This window comes from Sorex fumeus, unplaced genomic scaffold, assembly GCF_029834395.1.
Source record: "Sorex fumeus unplaced genomic scaffold, SorFum_2.1 ptg000045l, whole genome shotgun sequence".
Taxonomy (NCBI): Eukaryota; Metazoa; Chordata; class Mammalia; order Eulipotyphla; family Soricidae; genus Sorex; species Sorex fumeus.
This window is the reverse complement of record NW_026606102.1, coordinates 7770009-7790889: the sequence shown is the minus strand read 5'-3', so window position 1 is coordinate 7790889 and position 20881 is coordinate 7770009. Positions and strand designations below refer to the sequence as shown.

Genomic DNA, 20881 nt, shown 5'->3' with positions numbered 1-20881 from the left:
TATAAAACAGACTCCAAAGTGAAGTGAGGTGATTCCCCATTCTGTAGTTGCATCTCAGCATGGGATGTGCACATTCTTTCTTTTATTTTATGAGGTACCCTCTGATATGAAAGGAAAATAACTGCTGGCAACTCAACTTGGGATGTGTACTTCTTTTGTTTTATGAAGTACTTTCTTCTCTCTGGACAATTCTCCATTCTCTTTTAAATGCATCACTGGCTTCTTTCTCATTGGCTTGCTCTCTCCCTCTTCACAGTCCCTGGATAAAACTATTTATTTCACTATCTGACTGCTACAAAATTTTTCTGTGAGGAGCAATTGCACAGTGGGTAGGGCGTTTGTCTTGCACATGGCCAACCCAGGTTCGATTCCTCCTTCCCTCTCGGAGAGCCTGACAAACTACCAAGAGTATCCCACCCCCCCATGGAAGAGCCTGGCAAGCTCCCTGTGGTGTATTCAATATGCAAAAAACAGTAACAACAAGTCGCACAATGGAGACATTACTGGTTCCCGCTTGAACAATTGATGAACAACGGGAGGACAGTGCTATAGTGCTACAGAGGGCAAAGAACAAACTTGTGAAACATGAGCGGAAGTCAGGACTGACTTTCCTTTTCCTGGAAAGAGTAAGCTCCAGCCCAAGGCCATATCTCCTAGCTGTAATTGGAATTCTGTGGAGCAATAGCACAGCGGGTAATACGTCTGCCTTGATCATGGCCAACCAGGCCAACCCGAGTTTGATTCCTCCACCCCTCAGCTACCGAGAGTATCTCGCCTGCATGGCAAAGCCTGGCAAGCTCCCTGTGACTTATTCGATATGCTAAACACAGTAACAAGTCTCACAATGGAGATGTTACTGGGCCCGATCAAGGAAATCGATGAACAATGGGAGGACAGGACAGGACAGGACAGGACCGTGCTGTGCTGTGCTTACAGGTCAAGTGGCCTTCTGGTACACTTGAAGGCTGCCTTGTGGAACTGGTGGGACTCGAGTTCTTGCAATGCTCATGGTAAGCTTTATGAGTCCCAGCCTCCTCATCTCCATCCTAGCAAGGGAGCAATAGTATTCTCAACTTCCTCCCTTGCTCCCCACTTCCTGCCAGCCTCTTTTGGGTAATCACTCAGGAGACCTACACCAGATCTGTCTTCCTTACAGAGAATTCAGGAATTCAGTTCTGGTCCTGCCATGGCCTCTCTATGAAGACCCCCCCCCACTTGTGCTCTCATTCCTGCTCCAGATTTCCACTGGTTACCACATCCTGGACTACAGCACCCCATTCTGGCTATTATCTCTGCTGTGTGTTGTAATAACCTATTGTCTCCCTGAATAGTGCATGTTTCATGAAGAAAGGAAACAGAAGGTAGGAAAAAGAAAACTGTAGATGTAACCAGTGTAAGAAGAACAAGATGTTTGTCATCCTGGGCCAGAGAGATAGTACAAAAGAGAAGGCACTTGGTTTATTTGTGGTTGTGGTGGCTGCCACGCTGGTGTGATTTCAGGCGCCAAAGAGGGGTACACTGACCAAAGCCAAGGGTCACTTTTGGGCATAGAAGTAGGGCTTACCACCTGAGCACCTCTGGGGGGGGGGAGAGAGAGAGAGAGAGAGAGAGAGAGAGAGAATATGTTTGTAGGGGACTGGGGTGGGAGGGGGGAAGGCATTTCTGTGTGCTCACTTAGGACAGGTAGATTTACAGAGGGTGGATTTTTTTTCTCCCTGGGAACAGAAAATGCTTTTAAGGTAAAAATATATTTAAAGCAATCTACTAGGGCTGGAGAGATAATACAGGATATAAGCTTCTTGATTTGCATGTGACAAACACAGATTAAAATTCCCAGGAATAGATCCTGTGCACCAGGTGTGACCCCAGACCCAAAATTAACAAAAAAAATTAAGCAATCTTCCTAGTAGCTGTTGTGTTGGTATCTGTACTTAACTACATAATATAATTAGGAGAGAGACTTTTCCTCAGGTTTCACAAGGGTTAAGCATTTAGCTCTATGACAATGAAGTTACTATTAGCACACTCTTGGTTACAGGAAGAATCAGTAAAGAAACTGTGTTATATATATATATATATATATATATATATATATATATATATGCGTGTGTGTGTGTGTGGTATTCACACACACGTGTGTGTGTATATATATATGTATATGAAATGAAAGTATTGTTGCCAAGTTGCAGGCTAAATTATAGGAAACTTGTACCTTCTTGTTTGTGTTTCCCCTAGCTTTTTATTAGGAACAAATTAGGTTGATATTAGCAGAGGTACATAGCTGAGATGTAGATTTTTGAAGTAATATACACATATTTTTTGTTTTGATTTATTTGGGAGAGGGTTAGGGCTCAAGGATTACTCAACTGGTAGTACTCAAGGATTACTCTTGCTCTGTGCTCAGGGATCACTCCTGGTGGTATACCTGAGATGTTGGAGATTAGACAAGGTGTAACTACCTGTAAAGCAGGTACGTTAACTCCTATAATATCTCTGAGACCCTATATTTTTGTTTTAAGCTAATAGGTATTGAAGGTTTGTTGTGCAGCAATATGTTAACCAATGCATAATATTTAACTCAGTTATTATTAAGTAGAAGAGCTATGGCATAGTATTAAGTAGCACTGTAGCACTGTCCTCCCATTGTTCATCAATGTGCTCGAGCGGGCCCAGTAACGTCTCCATTTTGAGACTTGTTTTTACTGTGTTTGGCATATTGAATACGTCACGGGGAGCTTGCCAGGCTTTGCCATGCAGGTGAGATACTCTCGTTAGCTTGCCCAGCTGTCCAAGAGGGACGGAGGAATTGAACCCCACTCTCCCGGGCCAGTTGCATGCAAGGCAAATGCCCTACCGCTGTGCTATCGCAGGTGAGTTGTATTCTAGTTTTACTAGACCAATACTATGAAAACTTGAGTCCTCTGACCTAATCTGCCTGTTCTTTAGTCACAAGATGCTGCATGAAGAATAACTTTTATTCATTCTTAGTTTCCTTATATGAAGAAAAGAAATGCCTACCCTTTTTCTGTCTAACTTTAACTAAGTTGCCATTAGGGTGAAATGAGGTAATTTGCTTGCAGATGAAGTCTGTGACTCACATGGAATAACATAAATGTCAGCGGCAAAGCACCAGTACTAGAAATTGAAATACACAGCTGAAACTTTGTTTTTGTTTTATTTTTAATAGATTACTGATTTATTGTCTTCGTAAGATTCAGCTGTAGTCCTACCTTTCCACACTCACGGTCAAAGTCGGCAAGCATTTGTGCCGCTTGGCTGATGTCTGGTGTTATTAAAACAATGTCATCAGCAAAGCGGAGGTGTTGTAGTTGCCGACCATCTATCTTCACTCCCATTCCTTCCCAGTCCAGTTGTCGCATGATGTTCTTGAGGGTGGCACTGAAGAGTTTCGGTGAAATGGTATCACCCTGCCGCACCCCTCTCTTGACATCAACGATCACTTCTTTGTAGAATGGTGAGATCCTGGTAGTGAATCCGCAATACAGCTCACGGAGGATCCTGATGTATTGGGCTTGAATGCCCTGATTGGCTAGGGCTTCAATGACCGCTTCCATCTCAACAGAATCAAAGGCCTTCTTTAAATCAATGAACGTTAAACAGAGCGGCATCTTGAACTCCCGAGAAACCTAAATGAGCTTGGTTATCCTGTGGATATGGTCGATGTCGATGGTGCTGAATCCTTTGCGGAACCCTGCTTGCTCGCATGGTTGTCCTTCGTCTAGTGTTCTGCCAATCCTATTTAGGATGACTTGAGTGAACAACTTGTAGATGACAGACAAAAGGCAGATCGGGCGATAGTTGCCAATGTCATGGATGTCTCCCTTCTTGAACAGTAGTACGGTCCTGCTGGTTTTCCATTGGGACGGAACCTTGCATTCAGATAGGTAACGAGTGAAGAGCTGAGCCAGTGTATTGATGAGTTCTGATGGCAGGTTCTTCAGGTGTTCAGGTCTGACCTTGTCTGGGCCGGGTGCTGTTTGTTTCTTTACCGACGAAATGACGTGTCGGATTTCGGAAGGGAGAACTTGGGAACGACATATCCATCCTGTGGAATTTGGTATGTCGGCAAGTGGACATGGCTATCAAAGAGATCTGAGTAAGAAGTCATGGATAATCTTCTCCATTGCCATTCTGGAGGATGTGATGGATCCATCAGGACGTCAGAGGGCAGTCATCTTGGTCTTGTAGTTGGCGAAGGACAGGCGGGCGTTACGAATACTTCTCCCGGCTTCTGCCGCATCTACCAGTACTTCTGCTCTTCTCTCTTTGAGGTCTTCCTTGATCGCATCTCTGCACTGCTTTGCGAGCTCGGACGTTAGCTTGCGGTTGCCTGAGGCATGCGCCAAACCACGCTGGCGAATTAGCTCAAGAGTTTTCGAAGATAGGCGATTTTTTGTGGCTATCTCTCTCTTGGCGTTCCTCGCACATTCATGGAGGTGCTGAACCCGTTGATCGTATTCCTCGTCAATGTTGTCAACAATGGCATCTTCCCAAGTTGCTGCAATAGTACCAAAGAGTTCCCAGTTGGTGGTCATTCTGGGAGTTCTCTTTTTGAACTTTGCAGCCCTTTCTCCCCGCTCTGTGAAGTAGAATTTTGCACGAAGGAGACGGTGGTCCGATCCCGTTCGAAATTTTGGGACAACAGTGACATCAGTCAGGCAAAATCGTCGATTGAATATGATGTGGTCTATTTTGTTGTGGAATCGTCCACCGGGAGACTCCCATGTCCATCATTTAGATTCTGCCTTCTGGAACTGTGAGTTACCATGAATGGTCTTGGTTGACATGATGAACTCAGACAGTCTCTCAGCCTGTTCGTTCCATTCTAGGCCATGGGTCCCGATGTGAAGTTCTTCAGCTGATCTTCTCGGTCCTATCTTGGCATTAAAATCACCCACAATGATCTTGTAGAAGGTGTGGTCTTCTTTATAGAACTTCTCTAGCTCCATGTAGAACTTCTCTATTTCTCTTTCATCATAATGAGATGTTGGTGCGTAGACAACGAAGATAGAAACTGCAGGCAGTGAGCCACATCTATTCAAATGTAAACGTCCGATTCGGGTTGTTAGGCATTCGAATGAATCAATGCTCTTGGTCAAGTTTGTGTTGACAAGGACACCGAGCCTCCAACACCTCTTTTATCGCATGTTCCGAGGAACAATTCTTCTCCAGTGTCGAAAACAGCATGGTGAGATTCGTGCCTTCTTGTCTTGGTCAGACCAATGATGTCGTACTTGATCATTCGCGCTTGTACCATCAGGTCCTCGATGGATGCATCTGATGCTAGCATACGTGCATTGAAAGTACAGACAATCATTTTTGTCTTCCTTCGTTGTGGCAGCCTAGGTTGGCCTTGAGATTTTGTCGGCCTCTCCTTTCTCATCCTTCTCAGTGCTGCCATGTCGGTGAAGCCTTCAGGGTCAGGTGAATGAGACCAGTTGTAGTTACGGTTTTGCATATCGAATACACAACGAAGACAATGTTTATGAGAAACAGCCTTGTTCCTGATGCCCCATTCGCTCTCAACAGAACGACCATCTCCGAATGCAACAGCCATGTGTACCTAGGTCGAGAGGTCAACATGACAAATGACCTGGCACCCGAGCTGTGCAGGAGGAAGAGAGCGGCTTGGAACACCTTCAAGAATGTTGAAGAAATAGCTAAGAGGACGAAGAACCTCTGGCTCCGGGCACATCTCTTTGATTTCACTGTTCTTCCTGCATTAACATATGCCTCAGAGACCTGGGCCCTACGCAAACAAGATGAGAACGCTATTCAGGTCTCCCAAAGAAGAATAGAAAGAGCTATGCTTGGAATATCACGTTTCACTCAAATGAGAGAAAGAATCTGGAGTTCTGACATCCGTCGACAATAAAGAATCAGGGACGCTGTCTCATTTGCCGAGGTGTCGAAAATCAGATGGGCTGGTCACGTAATGAGATTTAAAGACGACCGCTGGACTAGAGCTGTTACCGACTGGATTCCACGGGATGTCAAAAGACCGCGTGGCTGCCCATCTACCAGATGGTCAGACTTCTTCGTCAAGATCATGAACGATCGGTTTGAGGCCCTTCATGTTTCCGGAGCGAACAGATGCCATTGGGCTACACTAGCACGCGACAGGGACAAATGGAGACGTTACTGGCGCCCGCTTGAGCAAATCGACGACTAACGGGAAGTTAAGTGATTAAGTGACTGATTTATTACAAATGCTACATATAAAAAACATAAAATCTTCAAGATGGGAAAGACACATAGAGTAAGGTCTGGGGAAAAATCTTGGAGTTATATATTTCTGTATTTACAGTGTGTGTTGCATGGAGTGTGGGGTCTTTTTAACCACCTCTGTGAATGACTATGGCAAAAAGATTGAGGACATTAGAAGATACCTCTACCATTTATCTTGTACAGCTGAAACTTTGAGCTGCAACACAAAACTTAAGCTAAAACAGTCAGAACTAAAAGCATTCCTAGGTCTCATATTGGCTGCCATATTAGAAACTGACTTATGCAGTGTGACAATGAGCCAGATGAAGAAAATCAAACATAGTCTAATCACAACGAACAGGATGGGAATCCTACAGCATAATGGGAAAACATGAGCTGTGGATCACAGTACCTAGGATTTAAATTCCAGTTCCCTTCTTTCTGAGCCACACATCATCATAAAAATATATCTCCTATATCAGAAAAAATATATCATTCAATGACAAGCAAACTATTATGTATTCTACAATATAGGTTCTTTATTGTTATATCTTTTCGGAAAGATTGCTACTGGCTTACTTTTTAATAAATATGGTTAAGACTGACTTTTAACTCTGCTGCATAAATTTTATGACTTTAGAAGCCATGGTTAGTCACTTTCAAATTCCTTATCTTCAGTGATAAAAATTGGAGCCTTGTGAAACATGAAACATATTTAGTAAGAGTAGTTTTTTTTTCCTTTCTACTTCATTCATTTTAAGATCTTCAGAAGTGAGTGCTTACCACACAATAAATGCCAGGAAATATTTATAGAGTGAAGAAATTGGACAATTATTTGAAATAAGCTGTGCAATGTATCTAAATCAATACCTGCAATTTATGGCAAAGTTCTGTTATTTGTTTTCTAATACAAATAAAGCTCTCCTTTTAAAAGTGGATACTTTAAACATAGAAGAAAGAGTTTCCACTGAATTTCTTTTTGTTAATTTCAAGTTGTGTCATTATATTAAATAGTATTTTTAAATGAATTAATGTGAAGAAAGACAAATAACTTTTTGTGGAAAAAATGTATAGAGAAACTCCCATTGACATGGGTAAGCCCTGGAAGGTACTCTGAGTGCTCAGAATGAGAAATAATGGCTCTTGCTCGCTCCTCCTCTAGTTATAAGTGAATGAAATGAGCATTTAAAAATACTCTAAAGATGTCAAGTGTCCAGTTTTTACTGTGTGCAATAGATCAGGTGTGAGTCTATGTTCCCTGTGTTTAGGACAACTGGACATAGTGAGACTGAAATCTGCATCAGAGGCAAGTGAGGACTAGGAACTCAGGCAGCCTACAGCAATGGTCGGCTGGGCAGGGATCTCTGGACACATTCCAACTAAACCAAAGGGTTCCAGGGAGGAGAAGAGGAAAGGGCTGTGAGACAAACTCTGGGCCATCCTTCTATGTTGAATTACAACTCACCTATGGAGAAAGGCAGGAAGTCTTCCCTTTTCTTAAACTGTCCATTCTCCAGAAAATGTTCCGGATTGAATGTGTCAGGGGTGGCCCACTCCACAGGGTCTTTGTGTAGAGCTGTCAGGTTGGTTAAGACCAAGGTCCCCTGGAGAAAGCACAGAAAGTTAAGCACATTAGACAGGATATAACCACCCAATGTTCATAACAGTCTTATCCACAACAGGCAGAACCTGAAACTAACATAAATACCCAAATCAGGAGGCTGCATAAATACACTCTGGCCTGTCTACTCCAGGAAATCTAAGTCAGTGATTAGAAATATGAATTTGTGTCATTTGGGGGTAAAATAAATGGAACTTGAAGTTATTATACTGAATGAGGCAAGTCAGGAAGTGGAAGACAATTTCCGGATGGTTTATTACTCATAGATATACTGAAAAACCAATGTAAATGAATTGAAAAATACCCACGATAATAGAACATGGAAAATATGGTGCTTATCCGAGTTAGAGGAGGCAGAAAGTGGGAAGAATAGGTAAAGAAAATGAATTTGATAGTGTGGTGACAGGAGAACTTTAATGACTGCTGGATGTAATGTGGTTTAGCTATGTATTCAGTTGGAAGCTACTCAACTCAAAGTTTATAATATTGTAAACCAACGATCTTTTTAAAAAGTGATTTTTATGATAGGAAATTGGTTAAGATCGACTGGATTCTTGGAATGGAATGAATTGATATTCAAAAGCAAACAATTGTTTAATAATTTTGCTCTTTTATCTTTCTGTGTGCTATCTACTTTCCCTTAATTACTCTGACCCCTGCACCTTGCTCCTTTGTCCAGGATGGGATGGTGCATATATAACCCATCTTCCTGAATGTCCTCCCGCCAATCTTGTCCTTTATATTTATATATAATAACGTTTGTTTTTCTTGGAGTGATAGCACAGCGGTAGGGCGTTTGCCTTGCACGCAGCCAGCCAGGCCGGTCAAGCCGGGATCGCTTCCTCCACCCCCTCTTGGAGAGCCTGGCAAGCTACTGAGAGTATCTTGCCCGCACGGCAAAGCCTGGAAAGCTACCCATGACATATTCAATATGCCAAACACAGTAACAAGTCTCAAAAAAAAAATAAAGACGTTACTGGGCCCGCTCGAACAAATCAATGAACAATGGGAGGACAGTGTGGACAGTGTGTTTTTCTTGCATTTTTTTTAAGTGAATACAATAGTGACTTCAATAGCTGGTCTGGCTCTGTAGGGACATTGACCAAGTGGTGTCCAGTGGATGTCTTCACCTGGTTCTGTCCCTTGACATCAACCCCAGGTAGGAACATACACAGACACAGAAAAACAGGAATCACAGGGGAGGTGTGATGGAGGTCAAGTAGTGCTGTGATTGTACAGTATGCAGAGGAGCCGCTAGGGGGCAGAGGAAAGCCATCTGCTGATACAGGTGAAGGGGGGGGGGGTGGGCGAGGGGGGGGGGCGGAATAGAATTTTCTTTATTGAGGACAAGGAAGTTAATACAGACCAAATGAAAAAGATGGCTAGATGTCTTAAAGTCAAATAAAACAACTCCAGCAGACAGAATATATCAGATCAGAGTTAGAACTCTTTTCACTGTACAGTGAAGGGATTACACAAGTTTACTATCACTAAGCTTTGACTTCCCAATTATAAAATGAGAACAATAGTTAGTCTGAGCACTGGTTAACACATGTGTAAAAAACTTTGTATACTCTACAGTGCATAATCACTGCTTTGTAACTGTTGGTTTCTTTCTTTACCTTTCTAATAATTAGTATCGCACACACTTGGATTGCTTTCCCTGTAGGTTAGTCTGATCAAGGAAATCTATGAAAAAGCTAAAAAAAAGTTGTATTATTTTTTGGAAATTCTATATGACATTAAATTGATACGAGTGGTCTCAAATATCCTTTCATTTATTTTTGCGTTTTCTTTTGGTCCACATTGAGCAGTGCTTTGGGCTTACTCTTGGGATCACTCCTGGTAGAGCTCAAGAGACCAAAGATGTCATGGCTCATACTTAGGTTGGTTTCATGCAAGTAAAGTGTTCTGCCCACTGTGCTTCAGCAACATCCCTTCCTGTTTTAATATAGAATTGTGCAGAATTTTGCACGATAAATCTGACAGGTTCCATGTATCACAAAATGTTCTGCCAAGTCACAACAAAGGATTCCATGGCAAAACTGGACAGAGAAATCTGCCTGCTGCATTTCACAAAGATTCATCCACAGATTTCATACAGGAAATACTTAAGAATGTCAGCCAAGAAAGTCAATATTTAACCAAATCCAGTTTTGATTAAACATTTCACCTAGGAATCTCCCTCCTTTTCATAAGTCATTAATAACAAGTTGACTCGTGTTCTAAGACACATGTGAACAAAACCCCCTCCAGTATTAGATCTTATATAAAATATCTTCCTTCCTTTTTATGTGACTCTTTAGAAAAAGAATCTCACATTCAGATTTTTAGTATATAAAAAGTGAGCTTGAAAAATGAGACTGGGAGCCTCTCGCTACCTTGGGCATGTGATACCCAGCCAGGGTGGTATCTGCTGCTACTGCTCTAGGCACGTTCAATGGGATGATGTTTCCCATTCTTTGCACCTCGTGGACCACTGCATGGGTGTAGGGCATGGACTCTCGAAGGGCCATGCTTGGCTGCTGCGTCTGGCCAATCACTCTGTCGATCTCAGCATGTACTTTTTCTGGAAAGGAAGAGAAGATTCTATTATTGTAGGATAATTCCATAGCTTCCCTTGATTCTACTTACATTAGGAATCACTAGAATCTATCAAAATGGCTAAAGTTATAGTATCCCATATAAACTCCAAATTTTTCAGGAGGAATGTTAGAGTAGAAAGTGTACCTTGGTATATGACAAAACACCTGGTAAACTTTGTTCTACAACATTTCTACTACAAATTATATAAACTCTAAGAATCTATTTCTCTCATAAGTGAGGATGAATGTACCTTTATCTTAAGGATGATTTCAGATTTAAATGTGCTAATTTAGATGAGCAACCATACAATAAAAGTGCAAGTCCTGCCTTCAAGTCTGTTTTTTTCTATACTAAAATTTTATTTCACCAGACACTTGATTTTCCAGATAATCCTCCTCCTCCTTCTCTTCCTCTTCCTCCTTTTCTTCCTCCTCCTTCTCTTCCTCCTCTTCCTCCTTTTCCTCCTCCTCTTCTTCCTCTTCCTCCTCGTTCTCTTCCTTCTCTTCCTCCTCCTCCTGTTCCTCCTCCTCCTTCTCTTCCTCCTCCTCCTCCTCTCCTTCTCTTCTTCTTCTTCTTCTTCTTCTTCTCCTCCTCCTCCTCCTCCTCCTCGTCCTCCTCCTCCTCCTCTTCTTCTTCTTCTTCTTCTTCTTCTTCTTCTTCTTCTTCTTCTTCTTCTTCTTCTTCTTCTTCTTCTTCTTCTTCTTCTTCTTCTTCTTCTCCTTCTCCTCCTTCTCCTTCTTATGTACACAAATATGTAACAAAATATGTAAACTTGACCACTTTAATTTATTGTTTAATAGTGTTAAAATCTATACTCATTGTTATGCATATAATCACCAGAACTTTCTTAGATGTGCACAACTGAATCCCATTCCCCATGATGTTCTTCTTGCTTTTGGTTACAGTAATTTTTTCCTGTTTCTATAAATTTGACTGCTAAGCAAGTCATCTAAGTGGATCACACAGTATTTGACATTTATAACTGAGTTATCTAATGTAGTTTAATGCCCTCAAGTTCCATTCATGTAGTAGCATGTATCAGAAATTTCCTTCCCCTATAAGGCTAAGTAACATCCCATAGTATGGATATACTGAATATACCATACTTTATCATTAACTCATCAATAACAATTGGATGGCTTTCACCTCTTAGATATTATGAATAATATTGCTATATTCCGCCCGCACAGCAGAGCCTGGCAAGCTACCTGTGGCATACTCAATATGTCAAAAACAGTAATAATGATGGTCCTCACTGAAATAGTCCCCAGTATGCCACCAGGCTACACTAGCACGTGACAGGGACAAATGGAGATGTGACTGGCACCTGCTTGAGCAAATTGATGAACAACGGGGTGATAGTGATAGTGATAGTGATTCCTGTGAAAGTGGGAGTAAACTATAATTTTAAGCTGTTTCTTTTGAACAATATTCTAGAATCAAAATCCATACCCTAATTTTATAGATATTAAAGTTTAACAAGTTATTCATGTTACAAACACATTTTATATCATGATTTAAAGCATGTAATCATATATGCACATATAAAACATATATGAAAATAATGTTTCATGAACAAGTTTAAAAAACCTAAATATCATTAGTTTACATAATTATTTGTCAGTAATGAAATACACAATGAACACATCTTGAAATTCACCCCTCTGCAATTTCACACCTCTTCAAAGTTTGAGCTCCCATATCACAATCACCACATAAGTATCCAACTTAGAAGATGGCTCATTGGCTAAACTGCATACTTGCAGGATGCTGAGATTTGAAACTTTACACTGTTTGCTTCTCTGAGTAGCACCGAGTAACCCCTGAGCAGTGTACCAGGGGTAGCCCCTGAGTATCACCAGTCATGGGTCCCAAATAAAAACAAAAAGTACTAACATCCTCCATGACATCCCTCCTTTTTTCCCTCAGGGAAGTACATCTCAGGTATTTGCTCACCCTTAGTACAAGTCAAATACTAAAATCAATCCTAAACTTATTTTAGGGAAATAAATTTAACATTGATTTACAGAATTGATTTTATATTCCATTAATAAGCTACTATTATTAATAACATAGTAAATCTAAGTTAACTGACTTCAACTAAACATCCTAAGAGATTCCACCTCTCAAGTGCTCAAATTGCTTTGGAACCTGGAGAAGGAGGAATGATTGTTAATTGCCACATCTTTGAATGCGCTGCATTTGATTGGAAATGATATAATTTGTATGAGCAGCACCACTATAGTGATGCATTAGAGCATCTCCAGAAAAAAACAATGCCAGTCTTTCCTGGAGGAGTGAGGAAATATTTCAAAAGAAATTATGTTTGAGTTAATTCTTCAAGCAGAGCTAGTAGGGAAATGAGGACATTCCATGCAGATAGAACAGGCATGATAGCTCTTGGTGAGAGAAAATGACTTTTGTAGCTCAGGGAGGCCACATTGCAGTGGGGTGAAGCAGAAGTTAGATATTCAGGAAGGGGCTCATTAGAGGATATGTGCTTAGAAATTGGCTAAGAGGTTTATCTACAAGATAACTTTGTCTACAAGACAATGGGGAGTCATTATACAAAAGGAGAAAAAACCAGGACCCAATTCTCATGAGAATGGAACTGTTTCCTGGAATTCCTTATAATGACAATTCTCCTTCCTTCTTACTTCCCTCCCTCCTTCCCTCCCTCCCTCCCTTCCTCCCTCCCTTTCTTCCTTCCTCCCTTCCTCCTTCCTTCCTTCCTCCTTCCTTTTCATTTTTTCCCTTTCTTGCTTTCTTTCCTTCTTGCTTTCTTGATTTCTTGATTTTTTTTTCTCTCTCTTTTGTGGGCAGTCTCCTGCCCCCGCGCCTGACGCTGGGGCCCCTTGGAGGGGAGCGGGTTGAGCTTTCCTCCCCGCCCCGACCAGGGCTCCAGCAGCCAAAGACCTCCAGGACCAGCCACCACCATGCTGAGACCACTCTCTGCACACATGAAGGTACTGGCAGAGGGACAAAGTCACGCGGGTTCTGGGGCCGAGATCTCCAAGCCTACTCGGATTTGGGCCGAACATCCTCCACCCAGATCCTCCAAATTCCAGTAGGCGGGGGTCACACCCACCAACGCCCCCTGGCACCGTGTAATCCCATCAACGGCCAAGACTCAGAGACTATAAAAACCAGCTCCCGGAAGAAGAACAGTGCAGTCTCCTGCCCCGCATTCGTGGCCGCGCGACATCCTATTATCTCATTCCTACTTTGGACAAACTGGCAGGCTACCGAATGTAGCCTGCCCACACGGCAGAGTCTGGCAAACTCCCTGTGTCATACCCAATATGCCAAATACCAGTAACAATGATGGGTCTCATTCTTCTAAAGAGCCTTGAATATAAGGAGACATTACTGGGGCCTGCTCGAGGCAATCGACGATTAACAGGATAATTTGTGATTTCTTGTGATTTGTGGGAAATAAATCCTGACCGAAGAATTGAGGAATGTGGTTGTTCTCAAGTCTGCATAAATGGTCTCCTGACCTAATGACCTGTCTTTCCTTTTTTCCAGGCTCTCTTATGTCCCAGGAGGCATGTTGCTGTCCTGGCCCGGGTGCCCTTTCATCCTTGCTCACCTTGAATGTCTGGGTAGAGAGCCATATAGAGCAGAGCCCAGCGCAGTGTGGTTGAAGTTGTCTCAGTGCCAGCAAAGAAGAGGTCCAGGGTGGTGTAGATGAGGTTTTCTTCATCGAAGCTGGAAGAGTTGTCACTTTTATGCTAGAAAACACAATGCTTCAGGGTTAATTTATAGGGATCTTGGTTGTCACAACACTGGGGCCTTCATCCTAGTATAAACATGGGAGAAAACAGCCCCAGGAGAAAACAATTTTGTTCTGTTCTTCCAGAAAGAATAGGCTACAGGGACATCAGCAGCAGCACCCCACTTCAAGAGCAGGACACTTATTAGCTTTGGTGGATGGAAATCAAGACAACTTCTCATGGCTCTGTACTCAGGGGATACTTATGGCACTGCTTGTGAGACTACAATTGGTGATGGTTTGCAAAATGGTAGGCCACCTGCAATGCAAGTATCCTGACCCCTGTACTCCTTCAGGTCCTTCCAAACAACCATTTTTTTTTAAAAAAAAATTTATTAGTGAGACACCATGAGATACAGTTGTAGACTTACAAATTTTTGTGCTTGGGTTTCAATTATACAATGATCAGATACCCATCCCTCCACCAGTGCCCATTTCCTTTTACAATAGCCAGAATCTGGAAAAAACCTGAGTGCCCAAGAACAGATGACTGGTTAAAGAAACTTTGGTACATCTACACAATGGAGTACTATGTAGCTGTTAGAAAAGATGAAGTCATGAAATTTACATACAAGTGGTACCACGTGGAAAGTATCATGCTAAGTGAAATGAGTCAGAAAGAGAGAGATAGACATAGAAATATTGCATTCATCTGGGGAACATAAAGTAACAAAATAGGAGACTAACACCCAACAGTGGCCGGGATTAGTTCCAAACAACCATTTTTATCACTTTTCTTTGGCTGTAGATATTAGTAGAGGGGAATCAGAAGTTGTTAGTGCAGAGGATAGACTTGAGTTCCAATAATAGTCACATAGTCACATAAAAACTTTGTTCTTTGATTTCCTATTTTTAAAACATAAGTATAGACACAAACACCTCTCAAAGATGACATTTATAAATTATATAAGATGCACAGATACATAGCAAACACTATACATATAAACATCTGCTCCATAATGACTAAACTTATTTTATCTTATGTCCTATTATTTTCATATCTTTACATTAATCATTTTTTTCTAGATAAGATTCGTGGATTCTAAAACCCAACACCATAAAATCCATTATCTTTACAATCTTCTGCTGGAAGTTTAATTTTTCAACATGTTTCCGATATATTATCCCATACTTGCATACCAGATATTGAGTGAAGTATCATCCATGGTTGAGAAATTGATGCATCTATGAATATGGTCTTGGAAAAGTAAAATAAAAGGGAAGATGAGAAAATTCACTTATTTAGCAAACGTCCATAAAACAGGTAATCTCATATATTTGAAACTATGTTGTTATAGCACAGTGGGTAGGGCATTTGCCTTTCATGTGGCCAACCCGGGTTTGATTCCTCCGTCCCTCTTGGAGAGCCCTGGCAAGCTACCAAGAGTATTCCACCCCCAAGGCAGAGCCTGGCAAGCTCCCATGGCATATTCTATATGCCAAAAACAGTAACAACCAGTCTCACAATGGAGACGTTACTGGTGTCTGCTCAAGCAATTCGATGAACAATGGAGGACAGTGCCTACAGTGCTACAGTTTTATTTGTATATTAGCCTGAGGGATTCTGCAGTTTTAGGGTAGATATCCAACTTAGAATTTTTTTCTCCTGACTACTTATAAACAAGAAAATGATGAAATATCTTGAAACTAAACTGTGATATATGACTTATATTGTGTTTTTTATTGGGACATGAAGCAGGAGGTTGATAGTATGGATAACTAATAGTAAAGCAGTGATTTAAGAGGAATTGCTTTTTTCCTTGTGTGTACGGCTTCTGTAGGTGAGAGTAGATATGGAAAATAGTAAAGAAGACAATGATTCCACTCCATTATCTAAGAAAGCAAAAACATTAATGAACAAATAAAATTATATCAAGCCATGAAGCATGTGTACTGCAAAAGAAAATGTGGTTAAAACAAAGGGGGTTGAAGAGATAGTACTGGGGGTATTGTGGAAAGGTCATTTGCCTTGCATGCATCCAACCTGGATTCAATCCTCAGCATTACACATGGACCCCTGAGCATTGCCAGGAATAATTCCTGATCATCACCGTGTGTGATGATATATAGAAAAAGACCTCTATTGAATGACAGAAAGTATTCTCTTACCATATTTTCACACATTTCTTTAAAGAAGACTTAGGACAATAGGTACATCATCTTGTTTCTATGTGCTTCTATATAATAAGCAAAAACAACTAGCTATTGTAAATTCTCTTGCAGACACAAAGTACAAACTGAACTGCATTCAACTTGTGGTTGAATCATTTTTTTTTCTTTAAGTAAAGTAAAGGCCCTCCCACTGATCAACAATTTGCTCGAGTGGGCCCAGTAACGTCTCCATTGGAGACTTTGTTGTTACTGTGTTTGACATATCGAATACGTCACGGGGAGCTTGCCAGGCTCTGCTGTGTGGGCGAGATACTCTCGGTAGCTTGCCGGGCTCTCTGAGAGGGGTGGAGGAATTGAACTCGGATCAGCCATGTTGGCTGCGTGCAAGGCAAACGCCCTACTGCTGTGCTATCGCTCCAGCAATAGGTTTTATCTTCCACCCAGCTTATGCCAATCAATATTCTCTCAATCACAGTTGTACAAAGCAGCAAAACTAAAAGGGGGAGAATGATTGTCATATTAATTTCAAATTGATTTTCATAATCTTATTTGAGATCATTGGTTTTAAGAAGTTTGACATACAGTTGGAAATAATCACTCTGGATAAGAACGGCATTCTGAAAGTAGGTTAAGGAACAAATATGATAACCTCTCAGTATTTGCATCACAAACCATAATACCCTAAAGGAGAGAGACTTTAAAGACAGAAATTAAATACAATTTCAAAATAACCACGAGAAGTAGAGGAGAGAGAAAGAAGGAAATTTCCTGCCATAGAGATGGGTGTGGGGGTGGGGAGGGTGGGAGGGAAACTTGGTACATTGGTGGTGGGAAATGTACACTGGTGGAGAGATAGGTGTGGGAACATTGTATGACTGAAACCTGTTCATGAACAGCTTGTAACTTTGTATCTCATGGTATTCAATTTTAAAAAAGGGAGGGGAAGCAGCTTCCCCTGACTACTTATAAACAAGAAAATGATGAAATATCTTGAAACTAAACTGCGATATATGACTTATATTGTGTTTTTTATTGGGACATGAAGCAAGAGGTTGATAGTATGGATAACTAATAGTAAAGCAGTGATTTAAGAGGAATTACTTTTTTCCTTGTGTGTACGGCTCCTGTAGGTGAGAGTAGATATGGAAAATAGTAAAGAAGACAATGATTCCACTCCATTATCTAAGAAAGCAAAAACATTAATGAACAAATAAAATTATTTATTTTTTATAAATAATATACACCCTACCGAGATCACGAGTTGCCCCCCACGAGCTGCTCTCTGGCACGGCAATGGCTCAAGAGCACAGAAACCAATCTCATAACTATCTGACTCTCAGCAGAAATACTTCCAGGGTTAATAAGTAAAATACCAGAAATCCAAAATCGCTATTGCAGCTGCGCGACATTGTTTGATTCTTATGACCAGCTGTAGAAAAAAAATTATTTCACAATGCCTTTTCAGCATATCTGATTTGGGGGTGTAAACTCTAAATAATAATGGTGCATCTTTTGTCGAAACAATGAATCTAGTCAAAGTAGATAGAGTGTTAATTAGAATTCATCTGCCTCACATGCATTTGGATGGTTGGGAGGGGGGTTATTGGGGTTCTTCGTGGTGAAAAATAAGTATTGGTAAAGGGAAATGTGTTTGATATTTGCATGACCGAGACTTAAACCTGAAAGCTTTGTAACTTTTCCCACAGTAACTCAATAAATAAATAAATTAAAAATTAAAAAAAAAGAAAAAAGGGAGGGGGAAGAATTTCCACATATATATGTACACGTGTATAAAATATTCATGCATATATATGGAAACATTAAATAGAAACAAAATTTAAAATGGAAACAGACAAAAAGTGCCCATCAGCATTGATTAGCAGGAAATGTAAATCAATATACAGTAAGATATCTTTTCACAACAGTGGGATGAGTCTATATTCAGAAGTCTGAAAACAACTAGTGGAGGTGATTAAAAAGTCGCACTCGTTTATTCTTTATGAGAGTATAACCTGGTCATTCTCTGTGGAAAACAGTAAAAAGACCTTTCCAAAAATTGAAAATGGAACCTGGAGAGAATTCATGGGGACTAAGGTGCTTACCCTACACCTGGTTTGATCTCTAACACCACATATGGTCCCCCATGCACCACCAGGAGTGATCCTGAAGCATAGAGCCCTGAGTTTGCTAGGTGTGGTCTCTCCTAAAAATTGAAAATAAAATTATCCATATGATCCAGTGACTTCAAACCTTGGAATCTTGTGCCCCAAAGACACAGAAACAATACTTCAAAAGATATATGCACATTGATGTTCCTTGTAGTACTGTTTATAGTAGTCACAATCCAAACAACCCACACGCCCAACACTGGATGAGTAGGCAAGGGAATGATGGTGTGTATGTACAATGAAATACTAGTTAGCTGTAAGAAAGATAAAATATGGATAGAACTAGACCGTGTCATATTAGGTATAGTAAGTCAGATGGGAAAAAACTAACACCCAATCAAACATATGTAGTATATAAAGGAAACAAAGCAAGGAACTAAACATGGGCAGTGAAAACAAATACTCAGTGCTCTAACAGAACTGAGGTTACCCAGTGAGGGGAGGAGGCGTTGGGTGGAAGTGGGGAAATAACAGGGACATATGAACAGTAGTAAAGGGATATTAGCAATTTAGTGATAGGTGTAGTACAGTGATGTTGCATACCTAAGGCATAAATAACAGCAGCATGGTAAGTCATTTACCTCAGTGATAGTAAGTTTTAACAAGGACAAAAGATTAAAAAGCAATCAGTGTTTGGGCATTCCTATTCCTGAAATCAACAATTAAACCCTTACGTATTTTTGTTTGTGTCATCAATCCCAAATTAACGCCATGCCCACAGTTCATGAAATATTTGTTATTTTTCAATCTCCTGCACTCATCACTGGAATTGGTGATATCAGTCTAAATGGATAAAAAGGACCTAGCAGGTGTGATTTAGATAAAGCATTTGAATATGATCTGGGTAATCCTAATAACCCTAGACAATTATATAAATACCTATCCAGCTACAAGAGTTTTCATAAGACAGATGTAAGGATGATAGCAGAGGGCTGCTATACTTCTGATTTGAGGCTATAAGAAAAAGCCTAGGCAGTTCCTAGAAGATAGAAATTTCCAGAAAACAAACTTTCCTCTACGGTCCTCTGAAGTCCCAGTCCTACAACAACTTAACTTTAGCTCTGTAAAATTGGTTTCAGACTCTTGTCCAGAGTTGTAAGAAAACAAATTAGTTTCTCAAGTCACTGAGTTTGTGATGATTTGTAATTTGTTGCCACATAAATAGAAAAGTAGTTTGCCTCATTGCTTTTTATGAATAACTTTGGTTTCCTCACCTTTTCTACTTCCTTGAGATATGCATCAATAAAGTCTCTTGTTTCATCAGGATTCCAGTCTTTCTTGTGGTTTTTAATCATTTCAGCAACAAACAATTTCAGATTTTCCCAGTCTTTAAAGAGTGTTTGATGGGATCCAGGTAATAAATTCATTATCCTTGGAAATACGTTATAAAGCTGGTTGAGAAAAAGAAAATCTTCAATGAGACAATGTAGTATAATACTTTTATACTTTAAGAAAATAGAAACATTTGTTTTACTTTTTTTGCTTACTTTGTTTAAAATAGAGTGATATTTACTCTTCATATCTCTCTCCTATCTCTGTATGCTACTGGCAGAACACTTCCGCATTATTTCTAAGGTAATATTGTCTTCATTTAAATTTTTAGGAAGTATTCACTTTTTTTCTATATTTTGCAAGAGTTTCAGGAGTATATATGGTATATATTCTTTGAAATTTTATAGAATTCACTAGTAAACCCATCTGAATTTGGGCTTTGTTCTAGAGAATATTTTAAAGTATCGCTGGAGCGATAGCACAGCGGGTAGGGCATTTGCCTTGCACGTGGCTGGCATGGCTGAACCGACTTGGATTCCTCCACCCCTCTTGGAGAGCTTGGCAAGCTACCCAGAATATCTCTCCTGCACAGCAAAGCCTGGCAAGCTACCCGTGATGTATTCGATATGCCAAACACAGTAACAAGTCTCACAATGTTACTGGGCCCACTCGAGCAAATCGAGCAAATCAATAAACAATGGGATGATAGTGACAGTGACAGTTGTGTTTCCTTACTTGTAATTGATTTGTCAGTTTTTCTTTTTATCCTGATTCAGACTTGAGAGGTTGTATCTTTCTAAAGATGCGTTCATTTCTCCTAGATTCTACAGCTTAATGGTATAAAGTTGTTCATTGTAACCTTCTTCAATCCTGGTTTTTTTCTTTAGGTATCTGCTGTAATTCCTGTCTAATATGATTATTTAGTATCTCTCTATTTTGCCCTCACTAGTGTAACTAAGTCTTTAAGTTTGTTGATTCCTTTGAAAGTTCTGATCTTGGTTTCATTTATCCTTTCTATTATTTTCTTGGACTGGAGTGATAGCACAGTGGTAGGGCGTTTGCCTTGGACGCGGCAGACCCGAGTTAGATTTTTCTGCCCCTCTCGGAGAGCCCGGCAAG

General features: G+C 40.5%; 1 protein-coding gene across 1 annotated transcript in view; it reads right to left on the bottom strand.

Annotated features, from left to right (window-relative positions):
- LOC130031062 (cytochrome P450 2J2-like) overlaps positions 1-20881 on the bottom strand; it is a 36439-nt gene that overhangs the window by 2076 nt on the left and 13482 nt on the right. Inside the window, exons 5-8 of the mRNA XM_056122302.1 lie at positions 19705-19881; positions 14028-14169; positions 10231-10418; positions 7694-7832 (exon numbers count right to left, since the gene is read on the bottom strand). Coding sequence (XP_055978277.1) covers positions 7694-7832; positions 10231-10418; positions 14028-14169; positions 19705-19881 — 646 coding nt within the window. The remainder of the gene's footprint in view (positions 1-7693; positions 7833-10230; positions 10419-14027; positions 14170-19704; positions 19882-20881) is intronic.